Source organism: Triticum urartu, chromosome 5A (genome assembly GCF_056163025.1).
Source record: "Triticum urartu cultivar PI428250 chromosome 5A, HENAU_Tu73, whole genome shotgun sequence".
In the NCBI taxonomy this organism is placed as follows: Eukaryota; Viridiplantae; Streptophyta; class Magnoliopsida; order Poales; family Poaceae; genus Triticum; species Triticum urartu.
In genome coordinates, this window is record NC_141877.1 from 476,971,971 (window position 1) to 476,997,805 (window position 25,835).

At 43.5% G+C, this 25,835-nt stretch overlaps 2 protein-coding genes across 2 annotated transcripts; both read left to right on the plus strand.

The window, feature by feature from the left end:
* The first annotated feature begins 1,269 nt into the window (after positions 1 to 1,269).
* Positions 1,270 to 11,920, plus strand: LOC147972081 (uncharacterized). Its single transcript, XM_087522932.1, has 6 exons — positions 1,270 to 1,301; position 1,934; positions 1,995 to 2,245; positions 2,797 to 3,061; positions 3,150 to 3,177; positions 11,775 to 11,920. Exons 1-6 carry the CDS (start codon positions 1,270 to 1,272, stop codon positions 11,918 to 11,920), a joined length of 723 nt encoding a protein of 240 aa, XP_087379058.1.
* Positions 11,921 to 14,274: 2,354 nt separating this feature from the next.
* LOC147972082 (uncharacterized) lies at positions 14,275 to 15,312 on the plus strand. The gene has a single exon (XM_087522933.1). The coding sequence runs from the start codon at positions 14,275 to 14,277 to the stop codon at positions 15,310 to 15,312; it is 1,038 nt and encodes a 345-aa protein (XP_087379059.1).
* The last annotated feature ends 10,523 nt before the right edge of the window (positions 15,313 to 25,835 follow it).

A 25,835-nucleotide genomic window follows, 5' to 3' on the forward strand; every position in this document is an offset into this window, starting at 1 on the left:
CTGTGTGGGAATACGTATGTGGCAGACCTGGGAAGTGGGCCAGTTCAGGACGGCCGTCAACTGGTGACGGGCTGAGCCGTGGCCCAGTTTCACCTACGTCCGTCTGATCCGTGGCTCCGATAAATCTCTTTCGTTCAGAGGGCGGCAGTCTCGAACGGAATGCAGTTCTAGTATCTTCTTCCTCAACTCGGCCGCCATTTTTGTTAACTGACGAAGGAGAGATATAGTGACGGAGAACAGGTGGCCGACGCGCAAAATGGAGTTCCTCGTGCAGCCAATCATGAGGTATGTCAGTCAGATGCATTTTTTATCCACCGTAGCATGCGATTTGAAGAGTGGAGCTCAGGCGGCTGAGGTTTTCTATGCTTTCTCCGCCACAGATCCACTCTGATTGAGGAGGTCGGAAGATTCGCCGGCGGATGGTACTAGGCGAACGTTTGTGCGGGTGGCACCGCAGGAGGCCACGGGTGTGAGCGGCGAAGAGCAGATCTACCGGGTGTGGAGCGGCGGTAATCGACGGGGAAGATGGATCCCTAGGATCTTGGTCGGAATAAGAGGTGAGGGGAACTGGATTTAAATCGATCAGTGCTATGAGGAATTTCAGTAACCTATTTTCAAGCTGTGTATGGCCGTGCAGTGTTGTTGACTGAATTGTTTGCGGCAGTAGATAGCCAATGCACCTTGTCGATTTAAGATTAGTAGACACAGCACTGCAATTATAATATAGCTAGGGAGGCCGTACTAAACTCTAGAACTGAGCAGTGGAGCCATTTTTATAGATTTTGAGAGCACATTAAGTATACTATGTACATAACAAAACTCTGTAGATCCATGACAGTAGTCGACAGGCAGTTAATTAAACATTCATTTAAAATGGTGCAAAATGTGGAATCTGCAGTTGGAAATGGAAATGCTGTAGATGCTATTTAGTTTGTCCTATGTTTTGTCCTGCTGCATATAAGACGAATGAAATGAGTGTAGAAGGTCGATGTAAAAATATAGCATAAATGAGAAACAATGCAAAGTGGTTTCAAATGGATGATTGACGGCACCGAGTTGTATGGTTCTATGTGGTCATGAAAATAGGCCTAGAGCATATGGAGAGTCTGCAAAACTCGAAAACGCTAGATAAAAACTACGTGCAGCTGATTCCATAAGATTTTTGGGAATGCATAGGTCCTGACACGAGTAATCTCGAGTGCAGGGTGAGGATCGGTGCTACTGCCCCCGGAAGGATGCCTTGAGGCATCGGAATTGTCCACCGAGAAGATGAACCTGCAGGCACTTGGTTGGGCTAAGAGGTGCATCCTCATTAATCTCTGTGTGTAGTTTTCAATTTTTCGCTGGCATGGAGCAGGTTTGCATGAATAGGTTTGGGCATCTGGTAATTTTCTTAGGCTGAGTTCTGGTGGGCATGATGGTGTATAATGGATTATCAGATGTAGATCCCCTAGTAAACTTGTGTGGATGAAGCATTAAATTTTTGAGAGAGAAGTTAACCATGATCCTGGACACCTGTAGTGAATAGGGCATTGGTATTTTGCAAGACAGTTGGGAATGTTTCGGCATTTAATTATCGACACAAAAAATAGAGAAGTATAATGTTGAACCTGATGCAATTCTCTGTTGATCTTCGGAAATGAGCAAGTGCTACCTGTAATGAAGTTTATTAGTAATTTGATGGCTGAAGATAGACCAGTCTCCTGCAAGTTTTAATATATGTAGCTAGAATTCCGGGTACATGGCCTGTGGAATTATAGTGTGATATAATTAGCAATGGATTGTCAGATGTAAATCCGTAGTCTAAACTGGTATGAATGCAGCGTTTAATTTTTGAGAGAAAAGTTAACCATGATCATGGACACGTGTAGTGAATAGTGCATTCGTATTTTGCAGGCATATCTATCTCCTCTGTGGTAGATGGCGAATCCAGGGTGTTCTAGTCTCTAATTTGTTGACTCATCTCTTTTTTTGTGGCCATGGTTGTGTGCAAGTTTCTGTTTGTTGAGGAGGTGGATGAGAGCGCGGCTCCAATGGATCCGGTTGTCATGGTTTCGCTCCCGGGCGCCGTCCAGGCGATAGCAACATGCAAGGGGGCTGGTAGTTCGCCAGCGCTGGCCACGAGTGTGGACGCACAGATCTGCGAGGAGGGAAGGGGCGGGAAGGATAGATGCGAGTCGTCACTGCAGGTATCGGAAATGTCCATTGGTAAGATGACACCGCTGCTACCTGGATGGGCTAAGATGTCAGTCAGCTCGAATCCCTTTTGCGGTTTTCCATTTACTGCACTTTGAAAATTGATATAGTTGCGAAGTTTACAATTGCAAGCAGAGTGTGACAGTGGATTAGATGGGGGTCGCATCAAAATGATGTAGGATTAGAAAAATTGTTAGGCCTCTCAATGGTTATAATGTGCATTATGGGCATGAATCAACTGGTACAGTCAGCCCATTTTGGGTGTGGTTTTCATGGGGTTCCAGGTACAAGACATTGAAAATAGAAACATTCTATTGTTGGTGCTTGTGAGCGGCGGAAAATGCATATGAAAGATCATTATTGTGGGACGGTTTTAGTTCTTTTCGTGTTTCCTGAGATGGGCTAGGTGTAATTGCTGTTCGATGTGGCTGTTTGGTTCGGAAAATGTGGTTAGTTGTTAGATTTAAATTTTAATAGCTGCATTTATGAGGCTGTTGGGTTGGGAAATGTCTGCATCTCTTGGATTTAATCCCTGTTTCATGGGGATGTTGGGTTTGGAAGTGTGGCACAATTCCTAAGGCATGGGCACTGCAATTGCAGGGTGAGGATAGGCACGGCCGCTCGTTGCAGGAAACCATGCTCGTCGTGTGTGACTGCATTTGAGAAAATTGTAAGGGGGTATGCAGAGAACCCTTCTAAGAACGTCATTGTGCCGATTCTGGGCGCAAGCTTTGATTCGCTAGGAGAAGCTTATGATTTCTGCAACCTTTATTCCTGGGAGAGAGGATTTGGAATAAGGTACAAGAAGAGTAGAGTGAATGTCGAGAGGATGAAGGGCATGCAGGAGATCGTGTGCGGGTGCTCGGTATGTGCCGTCGGCAGCCAGCATAAATTCTTTTCTATTCCTTTTTCTTGTGGGGAATTTATGCACACGCTGTGAAATTTTCTTGCAGGGGAAGGCTGGCGTGGAGAACACTAGGTCCTGCTGAAGGAAATATGCCCTAGAGGCAATAATAAAGTTATTATTTATTTCCTTATTTCATGATAAATGTTTATTATTCATGCTAGAATTGTATTAACCGGAAACATAATACATGTGTGAATACATAGACAAACAGAGTGTCACTAGTATGCCTCTACTTGATTAGCTCGTTAATCAAAGATGGTTATGTTTCCTAACCATAGACAAAGAGTTGTTATTTGATTAACGAGGTCACATCATTAGTTGAATGATCTGATTGACATGACCCATTCCATTAGCTTAGCACCCGATCGTTTAGTATGTTGCTATTGCTTTCTTCATGACTTATACATGTTCCTATGACTATGAGATTATGCAACTCCCGTTTACCGGAGGAACACTTTGGGTGCTACCAAACGTCACAACGTAACTGGGTGATTATAAAGGAGCATTACAGGTGTCTCCAAAGGTAGATGTTGGGTTGGCGTATTTCGAGATTAGGATTTGTCACTCTGATTGTCGGAGAGGTATCTCTGGGCCCTCTCGGTAATGCACATCACATAAGCCTTGCAAGCATTGCAACTAAAGAGTTAGTTGCGAGATGATGTATTACAGAACGAGTAAAGAGACTTGCCGGTAACGAGATTGAACTAGGTATTGGATACCGACGATCGAATCTCGGGCAAGTAACATACCGATGACAGAGGGAACAACGTATGTTGTTATGCGGTCTGACCGATAAAGATCTTCGTAGAATATGTAGGAGCCAATATGGGCATCCAGGTCCCGCTATTGGTTATTGACCGGAGACGTGTCTCGGTCATGTCTACATTGTTCTCGAACCCGTAGGGTCCGCACGCTTAAGGTTACGATGACAGTTATATTATGAGTTTATGCATTTTGATGTACCGAAGGTTGTTCGGAGTCCTGGATGTGATCACGGACATGACGAGGAGTCTCGAAATGGTCGAGACGTAAAGATTGATATATTGGAAGCCTATGTTTGGATATCGGAAGTGTTCCGGGTGAAATCGGGATTTTACCGGATTACCGGGAGGTTACCGGAACCCCCCGGGAGCCATAAGGGCCTTATTGGGCTTTAGTGGAAAAGTGAAAGGGGCTGCCCATGGTGGGCTGCGCGCCTCCCCCCCTCCCCTAGTCCAACTAGGACTAGGAGAGGTGGCCGGCCACCTATCTCTCTCTTTCCCACTTGGGAATCCTATTTGGAATAGGATTGGGGGGGGGGAGTCCTACTCCCGGTAGGAGTAGGACTCCTCCTGCGCCTCCATAGGGCTGGCCGCACCCCTCCCCCTTGGCTCCTTTATATACGGAGGCAGGGGGCACCTCTAGACACAAGTTGATCCACGTGATCTATTCCTTAGCCGTGTGCGGTGCCCCCTGCCACCATATACCTCGATAATACTGTAGCGGAGTTTAGGCGAAGCCCTGCTGCTGTAGTACATCAAGATCGTCACCACGCCGTCGTGCTGACGGAACTCTTCCCCGACACTTTGCTGGATCAGAGTCCGGGGATCGTCATCGAGCTGAACGTGTGCTCGAACTCGGAGGTGCCGTAGTTTCGGTGCTTGATCGGTTGGATCGTGAAGACGTACGACTACTTCCTCTACGTCGTGTCATCGCTTCCGCAGTCGGTCTGCGTTGGGTACGTAGACAACACTCTCCCCTCGTTGATATGCATCACATGATCTTGCGTGTGCGTAGGAAATTTTTTGAAATTACTGCGTTCCCCAACAGTGGCATCCGAGCCTAGGTTATTTATGTTGATGTTATATGCACGAGTAGAACACAAGTGAGTTGTGGGCGATATAAGTCATACTGCCTACCAGCATGTCATACTTTGGTTTGGCGTCATTGTTGGACGAGACGACCCGGACCAACCTTACGCATACGCTTACGCGAGACCGGTTCCCTCGACGTGCTTTGCACATAGATGGCTTGCGGGCGACTGTCTCTCCAACTTTAGTTGAACCGAGTGTGACTACGCCCGGTCCTTGCGAAGGTTAAAACGGAGTCTATTTGACAAACTATCGTTGTGGTTTTGATGCGTAGGTAAGATTGGTTCTTGCTTAAGCCCGTAGCAGCCACGTAAAACTTGCAACAACAAAATAGAGGACGTCTAACTTGTTTTTGCAGGGCATGTTGTGATGTGATATGGTCAAAACGTGATGAGATATAAGTTGTTGTATGAGATGATCATGTTTTGTTGAAGTTATCGGCAAATGGCAAAAGCCTTATGGTTGTCTCTTTATTGCATAAGATGCAAGCGCCAAATAATTGCTTTACTTTATCGCTATGCGATAGCAATAGTTGCAAGAGCAATAGTTGGCGAGACGACCATGTGACGACATATTGATATAGATCAAGATGATGGAGATCATGGTGTCATGCCGGTGACGATGGAAATCATGACGATGCTTTGGAGATGGAGATCAAAGGCACAAGATGATGATGGCCATGTCATGTCACATATTTTGATTGCATGTGATGTTTATCTTTTATACATCTTATTTTTCTTAGTTTGACGGTAGCATTATAAGATGATCTCTCACTAAATTATCAAGAAGTGTTCTCCCTGAGTATGCACCGTTACCAAAGTTCGTCGTGCCCAGACACCACGTGATGATCGGGTGTGATAAGCTCTACGTCCATCTACAACGGGTGCAAGCCAGTTTTTGCACACGCAGAATACTCGGGTTATACTTGACGAGCCTAGCATATGCAGATATGGCCTCGGAACACGGAGACCGAAAGGTCAAGCGTTAATCATATAGTAGATATGATCAACATAATGATGTTCACCATTGAAGACTAATCCATCTCACGTGATGATCGGACATGGTTTAGTTGATTTGGATCACGTAATCACTTAGAAGATTAGAGGGATGTCTATCTAAGTGGGAGTTCTTAAGTAATATGATTAATTGAACTTTAATTTATCATGAACTTAGTCCTGGTAGTATTAGCATATCTATGTTGTAGACCAATAGCTCGCGTTGTTGTTTTCATATGTTTATTTTGATATGTTCCTAGAGAAAATTGTGTTGAAAGATGTTAGTAGCAATGATGCGGATTGGATCCGTGATCTGAGGTTTATCCTCATTGCTGCACAGAAGAATTATGTCCTTGATGCACCGCTAGGTGACGGACCTATTGCAGGAGCAGATACAGACGTTATGAACGTTTGGTTAGCTCAATATGATGACTACTTGATAGTTTAAGTGCACCATGCTTAACGGCTTAGAATCGGGACTTCAAAGACGTTTTGAACGTCATGGACCATATGAGATGTTCCAGGAGTTGAAGTTAATATTTCAAGCAAATACCCGAGTTGAGAGATATGAAGTCTCCAACAAGTTCTATAGCTAAAAGATGGAGGAGAATCGCTCAACTAGTGAGCATGTGCTCAGATTGTCTGGGTACTACAATCGCTTGAATCAAGTGGGAGTTAATCTTCCAGATAAGATAGTGATTGACAGAATTCTCTAGTCACCATCACCAAGTTAGTAGAACTTCGTGATGAACTATAATATGCAAGGGATAACGGAAACAACTCCCAAGCTCTTCGTGATGATGAAATCAATGAAGGTAGAAATCAAGAAAAACATCAAGTGTTGATGGTTGATAAGACCACTAGTTTCAAGAAAAGGGCAAAGGGAAGAAGGGGAACTTCAAGAATAACGGCAAGCAAGTTGCTGCTCAAGTGAAGAAGCCCAAGTCTGGTCCTAAGCCTGAGACTAAGTGCTTCTACTGCAAAGGGACTGGTCATTGGAAGCGGAACCACCCCAAGTGATTGGCGGATAAGAAGGATGGCAAAGTGAACATAAGTATATTTGATATACATGTTATTGATGTGTACTTTACTAGTGTTTATAGCAAACCCTAAGTATTTGATACTAGTTCAGTTGCTAAGATTAGTAACTCGAAACGGGAGTTGCAGAATAAACAGAGACTAGTTAAGGGTGAAGTGACGATGTGTGTTGGAAGTGGTTCCAAGATTGATATGATCATCATCGCACACTCCCTATAATTTCGGGATTAGTGTTGAACCTAAATAAGTGTTATTTGGTGTTTGCGTTGAGCATGAATATGATTTGATCATGTTTATTGTAATACGGTTATTCATTTAAAGTAAAAGAATAAATTGTTGTTCTGTTTACATGAATAAAACTTTATATGGTTACACACCCAATGAAAATAGTTCATTGGATCTCGATCTTAGTGATACACATATTCATAATATTGAAACCAAAAGATGTGAAGTTAATAATGATAGTGCAACTTATTTGTGGCACTGCCGTTTAGGTCATATTGGTGTAAAGCGCATGAAGAAACTCCATGCTGATGGGATTTTGGAATCACTTGATTATGAATCACTTGATGCTTGCGAACCATGCCTTATGGGTAAGATGACTAAAACGCCGTTCTCCGGAACAATGGAGCAAGCAACAGATTTGTTGGAAATCATACATACTGATGTATATGGTCCGATGAATATTAAGGCTTACAACAGGTATCATTATTTTCTGACCTTCACAAGATGATTTGAGCAGATATGGGGATATCTACTTGATGAAACATAAGTCTGAAACATTTGAACAGTTCAAAGAATTTCAGAGTGAAGTGGAAAATCATCGTGACAAGAAAATAAAAGTTTCTACGATATGATCGCAGAGGTAAAATATTTGAGTTACGAGTTTGGTCTTCAGTTAAAACAATGTGAAATAGTTTCACTACTCACGCCACCTGAAACACCACAGCATAATGGTGTGTCCGAACGTCATAACCGTACTTTATTGGATATAGTGCAATCTATGATGTCTCTTACCGATCTACCACTATCATTTTGGGGTTATGCATTAAAGACAGCTACATTCACGTTAAATAGGGCACCATCTAAATCCGTTGAGACGACGCCTTATGAACTGTGGTTTGGCAAGAAACCAAAGTTGTCGTTTCTTTAAAGTTTGAGGTTGCAATGCTTATGTGAAAAAGTTTCAACCTGATAAGCTAAAAACCCAAATCGGAGAAGTGCGTCTTCATAGGATACCCAAAGGAAACAGTTGGGTACACCTTCTATCACAGATCCAAAGGCAAGACATTCGTTGCTGAGAATGGATACTTTCTAGAGAAGGAGATTCTCTCGAAAGAAGTGAGTGGAAGGAAAGTAGAAAACTTGATAAGGTAATTGTACCTTCTCCCTTATTGGAAAGTAGTTCATCACAGAAATCTGTTCCTGTGACTACTACACCAATTAGTGAGGAAGCTAATGATGATGATCATGTAACTTCAGATCAAGTTACTACTAAATCTCGTAGGTAAACCAGAGTGAGATCCGCACCAAAGTGGTACGGTAATCCTATTTTGGAGGTCATGTTACTTGACCATGACGAACCTACGAACTATGAGGAAGCGATGATGAGCCCAGATTCCGATAAATGGTTTGAGGCCATGAAATCTGAGATATGATCCATGTATGAGAACAAAGTATGGACTTTGGTTGACTTGCCCGATGATCGGCAAGCAATTGAGAATAAATGGATCTTCAAGAGGAAGACGGACGCTGATAGTAGTGTTACTATCTACAAAGCTAGAATTGTCGCAAAAAAGGTTTTCGACAAGTTCAAGGTGTTGAATACGATGAGAGTTTCTCACTCGTATCTATGCTTAAGTCTGTCCGAATCATGTTAGCAATTGCCGCATTTTATGAAATCTGGCAAATGGATAAACAAAACTGCATTCCTTAATAGAGTTATTAAAGAAGAGTTGTATATGATACAACCAGAAGGTTTTGTCAATCCTAAAGGTGCTAACAAAATATGCAAGCTCCAGCGATCCATCTATGGACTGGTGCAAGCATCTCGGAGTTGGAATATACGCTTTGATAAGTTGATCAAAGCATATAGTTTTATACAGACTTGCGGTGAAGCCTGTATTTACAAGAAAGTGAGTGGGAGCACTATAGCATTTCTGATAAGTATATGTGAATGACATATTGTTGATCGGAAATAATGTAGAATTATTCTGTAAAGCATAAAGGAGTGTTTGAAAGGAGTTTTTTTTCAAGGAAAGACCTCGGTGAAGCTGCTTACATATTGAGTATCAAAATCTATAGAGATAGATCAAGACACTTGATAAGTTTTTTCAATGAGTACATACCTTGACAAGATTTTGAAGTAGTTCAAAATGAAGCAGTCAAAGAAAGAGTTCTTGCCTGTATTACAAGGTGTGAAGTTGAGTAAGACTCAAAGCCCGACCACGGCAGAAGATAGAAAGAGAATGAAAGTCATTCCCTATGCCTTGGCCATAGGTTCTATAAAGTATGTCATGCTGTGTACCAGATCTATTGTATACCCTGCATTGATTTGGCAAGGGAGTACAATAGTGATCTAGGAGTAGATCACTGAACAGCGGTCAGAATTATCCTTAGTGAAATAAGGATATGTTTCTCGATTATGGACGTGACAAAAAGGTTCGTCGTAAAGGGTTACGCCGATGCAAGTTTTGACACTAATCTAGATGACTCTAAGTCTCGGTCTAGATACATATTGAAAGTGGGAGCAATTAGCTAGAGTAGCTCCATGCAGAGCATTGTTGACATAGAAATTTGCAAAATACTTACGGATCTGAATATAACAGACCCGGTGACTAAAATTATCTCACAAGCAAAACATGATCACACCTTAGTACTCCTTGGGTGTTAATCACATAGCGATGTGAACTAGATTACTGAATCTAGTAAACCCTTTGGGTGTTGGTCACATGGCGATGTGAACTATGGGTGTTAATCACATGATGATGTGAACTATCGATGTTAATCACATGGTGATGTGATCTAGATTATTGACTCTAGTGCAAGTGGGAGACTGAAGGAAATATGCCCTAGAGGCAATAATAAAGTTATTATTTATTTCCTTATTTCATGATAAATGTTTATTATTCATGCTAGAATTGTATTAACCGGAAACATAATACATGTGTGAATACATAGACAAACAGAGTGTCACTAGTATGCCTCTACTTGACTAGCTCGTTAATCAAAGATGGTTATGTTTCCTAACCATAGACAAAGAGTTGTTATTTGATTAACGAGGTCACATCATTAGTTGAATGATCTGATTGACATGACCCATTCCATTAGCTTAGCACCCGATCGTTTAGTATGTTGCTATTGCTTTCTTCATGACTTATACATGTTCCTATGACTATGAGATTATGCAACTCCCGTTTACCGGAGGAACACTTTGGGTGCTACCAAACGTCACAACGTAACTGGTTGATTATAAAGGAGCATTACAGGTGTCTCCAAAGGTAGATGTTGGGTTGGCGTATTTCGAGATTAGGATTTGTCACTCCGATTGTCGGAGAGGTATCTCTGGGCCCTCTCGGTAATGCACATCACATAAGCCTTGCAAGCATTGCAACTAAAGAGTTAGTTGCGAGATGATGTATTACAGAACGAGTAAAGAGACTTGCCGGTAACGAGATTGAACTAGGTATTGGATACCGACGATCGAATCTCGGGCAAGTAACATACCGATGACAAAGGGAACAACGTATGTTGTTATGCGGTCTGACCGATAAAGATCTTCGTAGAATATGTAGGAGCCAATATGGGCATCCAGGTCCCGCTATTGGTTATTGACCGGAGACGTGTCTCGGTCATGTCTACATTGTTCTCGAACCCGTAGGGTCCGCACGCTTAAGGTTACGATGACAGTTATATTATGAGTTTATGCATTTTGATGTACCGAAGGTTGTTTGGAGTCCTGGATGTGATCACGGACATGACGAGGAGTCTCGAAATGGTCGAGACGTAAAGATTGATATATTGGAAGCCTATGTTTGGATATCGGAAGTGTTCCGGGTGAAATCGGGATTTTACCGGATTACCGGGAGGTTACCGGAACCCCCCGGGAGCCATAAGGGCCTTATTGGGCTTTAGTGGAAAAGTGAAAGGAGCTGCCCATGGTGGGCTGCGCGCCCCCCCCCCCCTCCCCTAGTCCAACTAGGACTAGGAGAGGTGGCCGGCCACCTATCTCTCTCTTTCCCACTTGGGAATCCTATTTGGAATAGGATTGGGGGGGGGGAGTCCTACTCCCGGTAGGAGTAGGACTCCTCCTGCGCCTCCATAGGGCTGGCCGCACCCCTCCCCCTTGGCTCCTTTATATACGGAGGCAGGGGGCACCTCTAGACACAAGTTGATCCACGTGATCTATTCCTTAGCCGTGTGCGGTGCCCCCTGCCACCATATACCTCGATAATACTGTAGCGGAGTTTAGGCGAAGCCCTGCTGCTGTAGTACATCAAGATCGTCACCACGCCGTCGTGCTGACGGAACTCTTCCCCGACACTTTGCTGGATCGGAGTCCGGGGATCGTCATCGAGCTGAACGTGTGCTCGAACTCGGAGGTGCCGTAGTTTCGGTGCTTGATCGGTTGGATCGTGAAGACGTACGACTACTTCCTCTACGTCGTGTCATCGCTTCCGCAGTCGGTCTGCGTTGGGTACGTAGAAAACACTCTCCCCCTCGTTGCTATGCATCACATGATCTTGCGTGTGCGCAGGAAATTTTTTGAAATTACTACGTTCCCCAACACCTGCCGGTGTGAGTGTCATGCGCTGATCAGATTACTCAGATCAGAGGACAATGAGTGGTACATCGTTCAGCACAGGAGAAGCACATCCACTCTCTCTAGCCAAATTTTGGCAGAAGATTCATTGGCCATCCCACAAACACATTGATGTGTACAGTCGTGAGTTGTGACTTGATCAAGCAGGTGAGGCAGAACAATGTCAACCTTGCAAAAAATGTACAACATTGTTGGGAGTTTTTTCGGGTCAATGAAGAATGTGCCGTTTACGAAGAGGTCTCTGAAAAATCTATGTGGAAAGATTAGCTAGGAGCAGGCGAATGACGATGTGAGGAAGACAATGGAAGTGTTTGCTGAATTGGGGGCAAAGGATCCACACTTTACATACCATGTGCAGGCAGACAAAGAGGGTCGGATAAAGAACTTGATGTGAGCGAATGGCAGCAGCAGGCTGAAGTACAGTTTCTTTGGTGATATAGTGATGTTTGATACAATGTACCGGACTAACCTTTACGACATGCCCTTAAGACTTTTTGTTGGGGTTAACAACAATTTTCAGAGTCTTATACTGGCTGGTGTACTGGTATGCGACGAGACTGAGGAAAGTTTTGAGTGTGTCTTTTCAGATTTTCTACAGATGATGAGAGGCGTGGCGCCGAAGACAATACTCATTGGTAATATGGCTTGTTTGATGATGTAAGATGATAACCTTATGATTCTTTGAGGATGAACTGATTAACTTGCTTATGTCATGATTGCAGACAAGAATCGGACGATGAATTGCATAAAAGAACAACATGTTTGGACATGGGTGATGTCCAGGGAGCAACCTCGGAAGTCTGCGAGGTGTAAGAATTGTGGGGTTGAGGGCCATAGGAGAAACACCTGCACTAAGGCAATGGAGATGAGGTTAGCAAATGTGGGATGCTGGAGTGTAGTGCTAGGCCCGACGGGCTGTTTTTTGTTAGTTGTAAACCTGTTATGTTGTGTTGTGGATTATTTTAGATTTTGTGTTGCACTCGTTGGCAGGCTGAACTGCAGTTAAAAAATCTAGCATTATTTCAGTAATTAAATGTCCATGGTGCGAATGATGGCTGTTGTCGTAGTTAGCTGCTTGATCTTACTGATTCTTGCAATTTGTATGTTGAATCCTTGGGGTGATCTTGCTTATTTTTGCAGTATGGTTTGTTCTGTTGAATGATCTGGTCATTCAGATCTGGGATGGCGGCGCTGTGAAAGAATCTTGCTTTTTTTAAAGGTAATAATGAAAACATCTTGCTGTGTGGAGGGGGTGGAGAAAAATAAAGGGGCAAACGACGCCCGTCATTACGTCTGAGTTGTGGCCCAGAACGGTGTCCCGCGTCTGAGCCTTCCCGTGTTAGACGGCAACCGTCCCATTGATTGCGATAGTTGGTGGGCCATGGCCCGAAATTTGTGCACATATACTAACTGGAATACCCTGACACATACAGTGGACTGGTGTGGATCTAGATGCCAACGGGCGATTCAGATAACGGGCGCATCTGTGATCGAGCTCAGAATAGCACTTCCGGTTATCCAGCCACTATGTCTATATATAACCGGTGCTGATTTTAATAGGGCGCCTAAAAGGCGGTGTATTTGGCCGGCCCAGTACTCAAGCATTATTTTGACTGTTTTGCATTGGCTTCTTCGGGAGGGCTTTTTACCAGTTTTTTTTCTTTTTATTATTATCTTTTGTTCTTGGTTTTCTTCTGTCTTCACATTGTTCATTTGTTTCATTAGGTTTACATCGTTTTTCTTCTTTTTTTTTTCAATACATTACTACCTTTCTCACACACAATGTACATTCTTCATATACATCAAGATTTTTTTATACATCTTTATAATTTTAAAAATAGACAATTAACATTTTAAAAATAATTTTTTTCGTGTCTAAAAGTTTTGTATACACCAAGAACATTTTTTGTACACATTTAGCAACTTTCCAATACATGATTAAGATTTTTTGAAAACATTTGATTTCTACTTTTGTCATGCACATTATACATTCTTGTATACGTATGAACAATTATTTTTGTACATGTTTACCATTTTATAAATACCTTTTTCATATACATTGTACATTTTTCGTGTACAGAAGGAACAATTAGGTCCTAATGAAAACGTCCGTAAGTAATATAATTTTCGGCGATGAGAGAGTATCTCAGAGTACTCGCGCGGTTCCGCATCCTGAAAGGTGTCGGGAGAAAATGAAGCCATGGTCGTGATGAATCAAGCTAAGCTTGAGATGCAAGCAACCAAATCCAAAGCTTGTACTGAACTGACTCGGACTGCATTCCGATTTCTTCCCGGATCACAAATGAACACGGCTTCGATCACATCACGGATCACTTCACTAGTTAAAAGGCCTTTGATCCCATCTACAGCGCCCATCCAATCTTCCCCATCGTCTCCTCTCCTCCACCGCGCGCTTCCAATCGCCTCTTCCGGCCCTTACCACAGCGACCGCCGTCCGCTGTTCCCATGGAGGTTGCCCACCGGAACCGGGAGCCCTTCTGCGTCATGTCCGGCCGGAAGCGCCCGCTGGAGACCCTTCGCCAGCGGTTCCAAGCAGAGCTTGTCACGGCCCGTTGCCTCCTTGCCGAGGCGGCCGCCGTGCTTCCAGCCTCGGCCCCGTCAGCTCCCCGCGTGCGCGTCAAGGACAGTCGTCCAGCCGAGGAGCCGCCAGCCAAGAAGAGGAAGGCGTCCCATGCCGTTCCCGTGAGGAAGATGACGTCCAAGGAGCGGAGCCAACTCTACGCGGACCTCACCAAGCTAGCCAAGCTCTCTGAATCTCATGTGCTCCCTGCTCATATCCTGGAGCTGTTGAAGAAGCAGAGCCGCCGCGGCATCTGCGACGATTACATCGAGATCGAGATGAACGCCGTCCAAGACGAGGCCCTTGTGGAGATGCAGAAGCAGCTGGACAAGTTCGTTCGAGAGAGGGCGAATCCGTCCACGCATCAGCACAAGAACATGATGGCCGAGGAGGAGGACGAAGACGTTGACATCGTCGGCGGCGTCTCCCCTTTGCCGATCAGGCCGACACCAGTGCAGCTTGTAGACATCTGCAGCGAGGCCTCACCTCTGAAGAATCTTGGCGAAGATGCAACCATCAGCGGCAGCAACGGTTTGGTTTCTGGTTCTTCTCACCAGAGCATCGACAGTCCAGCTCCGGCAGAGCTCGCTGCCAACACTAGGCCTCCAACACGCGACCTCATCGCCCGTGCCAGCGAGATTCTGGAAAGGCGGCGAAAGGAGGCGACGTCCCGGGCGAGGGAGAAGGCCCGTCAGCAAGTGCTCGAGATGGAGAGGACGGCAATGTTCAACGAGAGCCTAGACGAGGACGTGAAGGTGCTCGGCATCGATCAGTACAACACGGCGAGGTCGAACAACTTGTTGCGACAGATGGGACTCTTCCCGAAGGACAAGGCTGACGACGACGACAACCTGAAGCAGCAGCAGCAGCCGCAGCGTCAAAGCTTCCAAGAAGATTTAGAGGAAGGGGAGATTCGGCTGTGATCGTCGTGGCTAGCAAACAAAGCTTGTAGTTCTCTTCTGCTGCTGAACGTAGTAATTCTGATGATGATAGCTGAGACTTAATGCTGTTCTTGAGGCCTCAGAGTAGGCGTGTAAGCATGATTGATTGAGAAAGTTGTGTCTCTGTTTGGTCATGTAGGCACACCTCTTATGTAGACCATATTTGGAAGTACATGATCGATTATACAGAGTATCAGCTAAACTAGTTTTTTCTTTACACATATTTGTGGTGCTGCGGTGTGTAAATGCTCATTATAAAAGTTGGATCATCTCCGGGAAAGATTAACGGAGATTTCCATTTTTGAGAAAGATTAACAGAGATGTCCATTTCCGAGAAACAGAGATGTCTGTTAGGGGAGAGTTTGCACATGCTCTGGGGAGTATACTTGGAGTTTTCACATTAATTTATTTGTCACAAGCTGCCCTTGGCTCAAACCTGGGTTCCACGTTGCAATGAAGGAATTGGTAGCGTCAAGAATACAAGCTCAAGGATTTCATCCTGTGATGTGGCATTCCATGTTGCGGATGCTCGCATATGGGGATTTAGGGATGCATTTGTGAAGCATCACCTACAGAAGGGACAGGGAGTTGTTGGAGATGCAGTTATCTCAAACAAGCCCAGTTTTTCAAAAGATGTCAGTGATGCAGTATCCCCTGGCACACTATGCTCGTATGTTTGCATTAGCTGCCTGTGTTGCAGTATACTAGTGATGATGTTTACATATTGGAATCTTTTCCTGCCACTGAACTGTCGAGAAGATGGCGACCAGAAGGCACTTCTGGAGTCTATTTATGGTCTGATGAAATCGTGGAGCATAGTGATGACATGCCTGTGACTGGTAATGGGTTTCTGAAGAAAACAGATGCCCAAAATCCAGAAAGTAGGCGTTGTGAATCAGCTTGGTGCTTCACAGAAGCAAAAGGATGCGAGGGAGCACTGAAAATGCTGTAGCAAGTATCAGTTTGTCCGACCGATAAAAGCACCAAGATCAAAATCAAGATCTAAAGCATGGAATCACTTCACGAAGAAGGATGGAGCACAGGCAATTTGCAACTATTGCAAAAAGAGCTATGCAGCCGACCCAAAAAATACATGAGACTTCTCTTAAGCATGACAATGGAATTTATCTCAAGGCCTCATCCTCAGAAAGTGGGAAGTAAACCCATTTTCATGGATTTTATTAGATTGTGGGCAACGCAACCATTTTCTGACAATCCAACTGTTGAGCACTCGTGTAGCTGTATGCATAGGATATGACTCTGCATTTGGAATTTCTCTCAAGATCCGGGTTGATGTCGTTTCTTCTGAAAAGTAGGGTGAAGAAAGGAGCGCTGGATCGATGTTGTAATAAACTAAGTTCTACATGTAGCTTGTGTGGTTGTGCTGTTGTGCTAAACTTTCTTCTTGCCTTGTACTAAATATTTTCGTGAGTTAGTCGCAGTTATATTATATTTGAAAGTGCGTTAGCACATACTCCATCCGGATTGCGATCGGGCGTGGTGTTTGTCTAAGCGGTTCAGCCCTGGCTATGGCGCTGCTCATGCCGGCTATCAGTAACCTATCAAGAAGCCCAAAGAGCTGCCGCACACATAGCTTCTGAGTACATATCAGTGTCTTGGTGTAGGTCTAATTAACAAAGTAGAATAATTGAACAAGCTGAAGTGCATCTCAAAACACTGATGAAAGTAGATAATTTGTTCAGAGTAAACTGTATAGAGCAACTGGAGCTTTGTCCTTATGCAAACTTGTGTCCTGCTGTGTGCAAAGATAAAGTATATATGAATCCTTTGCATTATCACCATCATCATCATCAAAACTGCATACACTACCATACCGGTCCCTTATTTCACTTAGAGAAACCCGTTGTTCACAAATACTACCCATGTTCGGGTGTTGGTTCGACCTTCATGACAGTCAATCTGAGCATTTTTTTAGGCACATATTTTCTGAATCATTTCATGTACCTTGGCCATGCCATCAGCAATCTTCAAAATAATTACTGGAGCAGAGAAGAGTGAGCATGAAACATGCAGTGAAGCTTCAGGAGGAAACTTCAGTGGAGTAGTTAAAGAAATTAGGTCTTGGAAAAATCTGTTTACCTCTCTTGTACTTTTACAAATGAGTCTAGGAGCTCAAATTTTGAGCCTCATAATCTTGCTAGGCATGCGCTTTCATTGGATCAGGATTCAGGGGCGCCATCTTTGGTTTGGACAGCCACATGATCCGAATGTAACACCTTCATCATTTTAACCTATCCCAATGAAATACCTATAACATCTGATGAATAAAGAGTAGCAGAGTTTCTGTGTAAACATCAAATGTAATGACCACACCATTGTAGATATCCATTACTTTTAGAAAATGACACACGATAGGAGTATTATTCTAAAAGGAAATTCTAAGGTTTTTAAAAAATCATGAATTTGGAAAAAAAAAGGGAAAATTATTGCAAATTTGGAAAAAAATGTTCATGAATACAAAAAAATTCTTCTGAATTTAAAAATTGGAACAAGAAAAAGGAAATAAAAAACCTGGAAAAAATAGAATTAAAACAAAAGAGAATCCAAAAATGTTCTCAATTTCGAAAAGGAATGATGAATTTGGAAAAAGTGTGATTTGACATTATTTAAAAAATGTTTACAAATTTTAATTTTTTTTCATAAATTCGGAAAATATTCGTGCATTTTAAAAGTTTTCAGGAAATTAAAATAATGTTCCTGAATTTAAAAAAACTAGAAGAAAGTCGAATAAATCGAGATATAAAATTGGCCAGGGAAGGTTATAGAACCTATGCAAAACAAGTGCAAAACAGACTTAGAGAATACGAATAACTGTGTTGCGCGGGTTGGGGGAATACTACTACATGGTTATCCAGCCGCTATGTCTATATATCGCCCGTGCTGATGTTTAATAGGGCTTGCCGGAAAGGCGGTGAATTTGGCCGGCCCAGTACTCAAGCATTATTTTGACTGTTTTCCATTGGTTTCATCGGGGTTTCCTTTGTTCTTGGTTTTCTTCTGTTTTCACGTTGTTCAATTGTTTCATTAGGTTTACAACGTTTTTCTTCTTTTTTTCAATATATGACTGCCTTTCTCACACACAATATACAGTATTCATATACATCTTTATCATTTTAAAAATAGACAATTACATTTTAGAAATTATGTTTTTGGTGTCTAAATTTTTTTTATACACCAAGAACATTTTTTGTACACATTTAACAACTTTCCAATACAAGATTAAGATTTTTTTGTAAACAAATTGATTTCTACTTTTTTCACGCACATTGTAATTCTTGTATACATTTTTTTGGAAAGGAGGAAGACCCCGGGCCTCTGCATCTGGGTGATGCATGCAACTATTTTATTATTATTCACAAAAGACCTTACAAAGTAATACATCAGTAAGACTAAAGCAACTATCTAGGCAATATCTGTCGCTACTCCTATCCAGTTGATGAAGGGATGCTGATAGTCTGGGCCTAATGTCAAATAGACCTCGCAACCAAACCTAACATCTAAGACCTGAGGCCCCAACCAAGCCACCTGTTGGGTATGGGACACCCACCGTCCGGCACACACTTAGAGGCCGCCGCCGCCAACTGCCACCAATCCATCTTCAGAGTTGTACTGACGCATCAACCTTGCCCGGTCTAGCTGCCACGCCACCACGATGCCAGACAAAGTCACCATCCTGCGCTCATCCACCAGCACACGCCCAGAGCGAGACATCTGCGGCGAGGCCTCACCTCCGAAGAATCTTGGCGAAGATGCAACCATCAGCGACAACGGCGGTTTGGTTTCTGGTTCTTCTCACCAGAGCGTCGACAGTCCAGCTCCGGCAGAGCTCGCTGCCAACACTAGGCCTCCAACACGTGACCTCATCGCCCGTGCCAGCAAGATTCTGGAAAGGTGGCGAAAGGAGGAGACGTTTTGGGTGAGGGAGAAGGCCCGTCAGGAAGTGCTCGAGATGGAGAGGACAACAATGTTCAATGAGAGCCTAGACGAGGACGTGAAGACGCTCGACATTGATCAGTACGACACAGTGAGGCCGAACAACTTGTTGCGACAGATGGGACTCTTCCGCAAGGACAAGGCCGACGACGACGACGACTTGAAGCAGCAGCAACAGCAGCATCAAAGCTTGCAAGAAGATTTAGAGGAAGGGGAGATTCGGCTTTGATCGTCGTGGCTAGCAAAGAAAGCTCGTACTGTAGTTCTCTTCTGCTGCTGAACGTGATGTTTTGTTTGTGTACACATGTTTGGGATGTGACGATGGCAGCTAATTGATTTGATTGCAATCTTGTCTAGCAACATGCTGACACTAGCTTGATGCTGTTCTTCAGGCCTCAGAGTAGGCGTGTAAGCATGATTGAATGAGAAATTTACATGATCGATTATAGAACAGAGTATCAGCTAAATTAGTTACTATATCTTTTTTACACAAGTTTGTGGTGCTGCGGTGTGTAAATGCTCATCATAAATTCGGCCCATCTCCGTGAAAGATAACAGAGATGTCCATTTTTGAGAAAGATTAATAGAGACTTTCTCTCCGAAATCACTGTTGCCTTTTGCCTCAGTTTCCTGTCTTTGATCCACATCAAAGTCACATGTTGCTGGTCTTGAACTTATAATTATCACAAATAAGATGAATTGGGAGTGAGGCTGATCTGCTGTGTACAGGACATGAGGCTAGGTTCTTCACACAAATGTTCGGTCAGAGTAGCCATTTTTTTGACAATCGGTTAGAGTAACAATTCAATTGCTTAGCAATCTACAATGTAGTTTATGTCCCTGTTGTAAATTGCATATTTGATAAACTGGTTTTGAGGTTCAATGTGAATAAGCTTGGATCAAACCATTTAAGCTATGGAAGTGTTAGTGTGGGCTATTTTAGGTTTTACATCAAGAAAATAGTCTAGGAAGTGCACTGGTGTTCCAAAGTTTTTCAGAAGGAATATTTTATTACCTTAAAAAACATCAAGCTAATGTATTGTTGTTCTAATTAATAAATGTTGTTGTCCTTTCACCTTTCAAGATATCACGGCCATCAATCTGCTCTGGTTAATATATTGGAAATTCTCACAATTATCTCTGAAAGACACAAGCTGCCCTTGGCTCAAACCTGGGTTCCATGTTGCAATAACAGAAATGGTATGTCCCATGGTGGTAGCCTCAAGAATACATTCTTACATTTTCATGGTTGTTACATTCACGGAGTATGCATTTCAACCTGTGATGTGGCATTCCACATTGCCGATGCTCATATGTGGGGATTTAGGGATGCTTGTGTGGAGCATCACCTACAGAAGGGATAGTGGGTTTCTGGAGACGTATTTCTCTCAAACATTCTCTGCTTCTTGAAAGATGTCAGTCAGGTCTCTAAACTGGATTGCAGAGTTCATACACCAGTGATGATGTTTACATATTGGAGTTTTTCCTCCCACGGGATTGCTGAGAAGATGGTGAGCAGAAGGCACTTCTGGAGTTTGTTTGCGTTATGATGAAACAGAATCTACTGCGCAGTCTGAAGGTATCTACTCATGTAGACTTTGATTCTCCTCAGTTCGGTGACATGCCTTTGGTACTTCACAGAAGCAAAAGGATGTGCAGGAACACTGAAAATGCTGCATTATAAGAAACACCCAACGCTCCTTTCTTACCATATTTTCTAAGAAAATACATAACCCGAATTCTGATAAAAATTCCATTCTTCAGGTGCAGTCCTATGCATACAGCTACACCAGCGCCCAACAGTTGGATGAAAATGGGAGGGTCAGTTCCCACTTTCTGAAGATGAGGCTTTGAGGTCAATTCCATGGTCATGCTTAAGATGTCTCAACAGACGAGAAGTCCCATGTTGTTTTCGGTCAGCTGCGTAGTCCTTTTTGCAATGGATGCAAATCATCCGTGCTCCATCCATCATTGTGAATTGATCCCATACTTTTGATATTAATCTTGGTGCATTTATGGATTGTGTAGAAGGATGGTGTTGGATAACATTGATGTTCTTATAAACTAAGCTCTACGTGGTGTTTGTACTATTGTGATCTTCTTGTTTTGCCAATATTATTCTGTCTCCTCCGTTAGTCACAGCTATATACAGTTTCAAATTGCACTAGCGTGCCTATATTTATGCAGTCGCGGAGTGTTGAGTGTCTTGGTCGACACATCGCTCAGAGAACTCTTCAAATGGTTTGAAAATGGGGGTATATCAGACCTTTCGGTCCCCAGGCTTGTACCTGTTTTGAAATATATATATATATATATATATATATATATATATATATAAGGTAGAGCTCTATCTACCTTTCAATTCAAAAAAGGGGTATATCCCGTAAAAACGTGTTTGTATCTTTTTTCAGTAAAAACTCTCTAATTAGCCTTTTTTAGAAACACCTATAACTTTATTCATACTCGTAACAATTACAGGTACATAGATTTGGACCTAAAATCCAAGAAAATACAAAATAACTCTTATACAAAGTAACTCTTATGACTAAGAATTACAATGAAATCTTTTGAAAATACCTTCTTCATAGCGTCAATCTCGGCTCGAAGAAATACTCCAAAGACTTCGGTTAAGAGGGTGCAATTTGACTGGAGCAATGAAGTTGTCACTCTTTCACCCGCACAAACATTACCAATAATGGTTTTTGAAAGCGCCTTGAGTCACCCATCCAAAAAGATGAAAAGCCTTGATCGATGAATGTACTTGGGCCAGGGATGATCCCCTGGAAGTGCAGGCTATCGAATCACTATATCTTCACCATGTTGTCGATGAAAGATTTCACCTCCACAAAGAATTAGACCAACAAAAAATGCTTGACACAACAACATAAACTCATCAGATCTGAGAGGACAAAAAACTCTCTAACCTCATGGCACCGCCAAAAGAAAGAGACAAAATTTATTATCACAAAACTATTATGATCACTAGACGATGACGAAGAACATAGAGGTCTTGAAGATCCTAAGGTCCCCCAACTTCTCAGCGCCAAGATGGCAGCCAGAGGCGAGGGGACCAAAATTTCTTAGATGACGACGGCGACCGCGCAAGAAACCCTAGTTGAAGACGTACCTAGAGCTCACTAATTAGCCAGGATATTACATTCATGAAGGAAATATGACCTAGAGGCAATAATAAAGTTATTATTTATTTCCTTATTTCATGATAAATGTTTATTATTCATGCTGGAATTGTATTAACCAGAAACATAATACATGTGTGAATACATAGACAAACATAGTGTCACTAGTATGACTCTACTTGACTATCTCGTTAATCAAAGATGGTTAAGTTTCCTAACCATAGACATGAGTTGTCATTTCATTAATGGGATCACATCATTAGGAGAATGATGTGATTGACTTGACCCATTCCGTTAGCTTAGCACTTGATCGTTTAGTATGTTGCTATTGCTTTCTTCATGACTTATACATGTTCCTATGACTATGAGATTATGCAACCCCCATTTACCGGAGGAACACTTTGTGTGCTACCAAACATTGCAACGTAACTGGGTGATTATAAAGGTGCTCTACAGGTGTCTCCGAAGGTACTTGTTGAGTTGGCGTATTTCGAGATTAGGATTTGTCACTCCGATCGTCGGAGAGGTATCTCTGGGCCCACTCCGTAATACACATCACTATAAGCCTTGCAAGCATTGTAACTAATGAGTTAGTTGCGGGATGATGTATTACAGAACAAATAAAGAGCCTTGCCGGTAACGAGATTGAACTAGGTATTGAGATACTGACGATCGAATCTCGGGCAAGTAACATACCGATGACAAAGGGAACAACGTATGTTGTTATGCGGTTCGACCGATAAAGATCTTCGTAGAATATGTAGGAGCCAATATGGGCATCCATGTTCAGCTATTGGTTATTGACCAGAGAAGTGTATCGGTCATGTCTACATAGTTCTCGAACTCGTAGGGTCCGCACGCTTAACGTTCGTTGACGATATTGTTGGGGAATGTAGCAGAAAATCAAAATTTTCCTATGTGTCACCAAGATCTATCTATGGATAAACCAGCAACGAGGGGAAGGAGAGTGCATCTACATACCCTTGTAGATCGCTATGCGGAAGCGTTTAAGAGAACGGGGTTGAAGGAGTCGTACTCGTCATGATACAAATCACCGGAGATCCTAGTGCCGAACGGACGGCACCTCCGCGTTCAACACACGTACAGCCCGGTGACGTCTCCCATGCCTTGATCCAGCAAGGAGAGAGGGAGAGGTTGAGGAAGACTCCATCCAGCAGCAGCACAACGGCGTGGGGGTGGTGGAGGAGCGTGGTACTCCAGCAGGGCTTCGCCAAGCACCGCAAGAGACGAGGAGGAGAGAGGTAGGGCTGCGCCAGGGAGAGATCAAATCGTGTGTCTTGCAGCCCTCCTAACCTCAAGTATATATAGGGGAAGGGGAGGGGCTGCGCCCCCATCTAGGGTTCCCTCCCTAGGGGGGCGGCAGCCCTCAAAACCCATCTAGGGTGCGGCCAAGGGGGGAGAGAGGGGGGGCGCACCTAGGGTGGGCCTTAAGGCCCATCTGGACCTAGGGTTTGCCCCCTCCCACTCTCCCTGCGCCTTGGGCCTTGGTGGAGGGGGGGCACACCAGCCCACCTGGGGCTGGTCCCCTCCCACACTTGGCCCACGCAACCTTCTAGGGCTGGTGGCCCCACTTGGTGGACCCCCGGGACCCTCCCGGTGGTCCCGGTACGTCACCAATAAAACCCGAAACTTTTCCGGTGACCAAAACAGGACTGCCCATATATAAATCTTTACCTCCGGACCATTCCGGAACTCCTCGTGACATCCGGGATCTCATCCGGGACTCCGAACAACATTCGGTAACCACGTATATCTATTCCCTATAACCCTAGCGTCATCGAACCTTAAGTGTGTAGACCCTACGGGTTCGGGAACCATGCAGACATGACCGAGACGTTCTCTGGTCAATAACCAACAGCGGGATCTGGATAACCATGTTGGTTCCCACATGTTCCACGACGATCTCATCGGATGAACCACGATGTCGAGGATTCGATCAATCCCGTATTCAATTCCCTTTGTCCAGCGGTATTGTACTTGCCCGAGATTCGATCGTCGGTATCCCGATACCTTGTTCAATCTCGTTACCGGCAAGTCTCTTTACTCGTTCCGTAACACATCATCCCGTGATCAACTCCTTGATCACATTGTGCACATTATGATGATGTCCTACCGAGTGGGCCCAGAGATACCTCTCCGTCACACGGAGCGACAAATCCCAGTCTCGATTCGTGCCAACCCAACAGACACTTTCAGAGATACCTGTAGTGTACCTTTATAGCCACCCAGTTACGTTGTGACGTTTGGCACACCCAAAGTATTCCTACGGTATCCGGGAGTTGCACAATCTCATGGTCTAAGGAAATGATACTTGACATTAGAAAAGCTTTAGCATACGAACTACACGATCTTTGTGCTAGGCTTAGGATTGGGTCTTGTCCATCACATCATTCTCCCAATGATGTGATCCTATTATCAACGACATCCAATGTCCATGGTCAGGAAACCGCAACCATCTATTGATCAACGAGCTAGTCAACTAGAGGCTTACTAGGGACATGGTGTTGTCTATGTATCCACACATGTATTTGAGTTTCCTATCAATACAATTCTAGCATGGATAATAAACGATTATCATGAACTAGGAAATATAATAATAACTAATTTATTATTGCCTCCAGGGCATCTTTCCAACAGTCTCCCACTTGCACTAGAGTCAATAATCTAGTTCACATCGCCATGTGATTAACACTCACAGGTCACATCGCCATGTGACCAACATCCAAAGAGTTTACTAGTGTCACTAAACTAGTTCACATCATCATGTGATTAAGACTCAATGAGTTCTGGGTTTGACCATGTTTTGCTTGTGAGAGAGGTTTTAGTCAATGGGTCTGCAACATTCAGATCCGTATGTACTTCGCAAATCTCTAGGTCATATTATAAATGCTGCTTCCACGCTCCACTTGGAGCTATTCCAAATGGTTGCTCCACTATACGTATCCGGTTTTCCACTCAGAGTCATTCGGATAGGTGTTAAAGCTTGTATCGATGTAACCCTTTACGCCGAACTCTTTATCACCTCCATAATCGAGAAACATGTCCTTATTACTCCAAGGACAATTTTGACTGCTATCTGGTGATCCACTCCTGGATCACCTTTGTACCCTCTTGCAGACATGCGGCAAGGCACACATCAGGTGCGGTACACAGCATAGCATACTATGGAGCCTATGTCTAAGCATAGGGGACGACCTTCGTCCTTTCTCTCTATTCTGCCGTGATCGAGCTTTAAGTCTTAACTTCATACCTTACAACTCAGGCAAGAACTCCTTCTTTGACTGATCCATCTTGAACACCTTCAAGATCATGTCAAGGTATGTGCTCATTTGAAAGTACCATTAAGCGTTTTGATCTATCCTTATAGATCTTGATGCTCAATGTTCAAGTAGC

Coding starts and splice junctions, on each gene's coding strand:
- LOC147972081 (XM_087522932.1), top strand. CDS start 1,270: ATGAACCTGCAGGCACTTGGTTGGGCTAAGAG. Junction 2,246..2,796: donor CTACCTGGATGGGCTAAGAT/GTCAGTCAGCTC, acceptor CTGCAATTGCAG/GGTGAGGATAGGCACGGCCG. Junction 3,178..11,774: donor TGGCGTGGAGAACACTAGGT/CCTGCTGAAGGA, acceptor CGTTCCCCAACA/CCTGCCGGTGTGAGTGTCAT.
- LOC147972082 (XM_087522933.1), top strand. CDS start 14,275: ATGGAGGTTGCCCACCGGAACCGGGAGCCCTTCTGCGTCATGTCCGGC.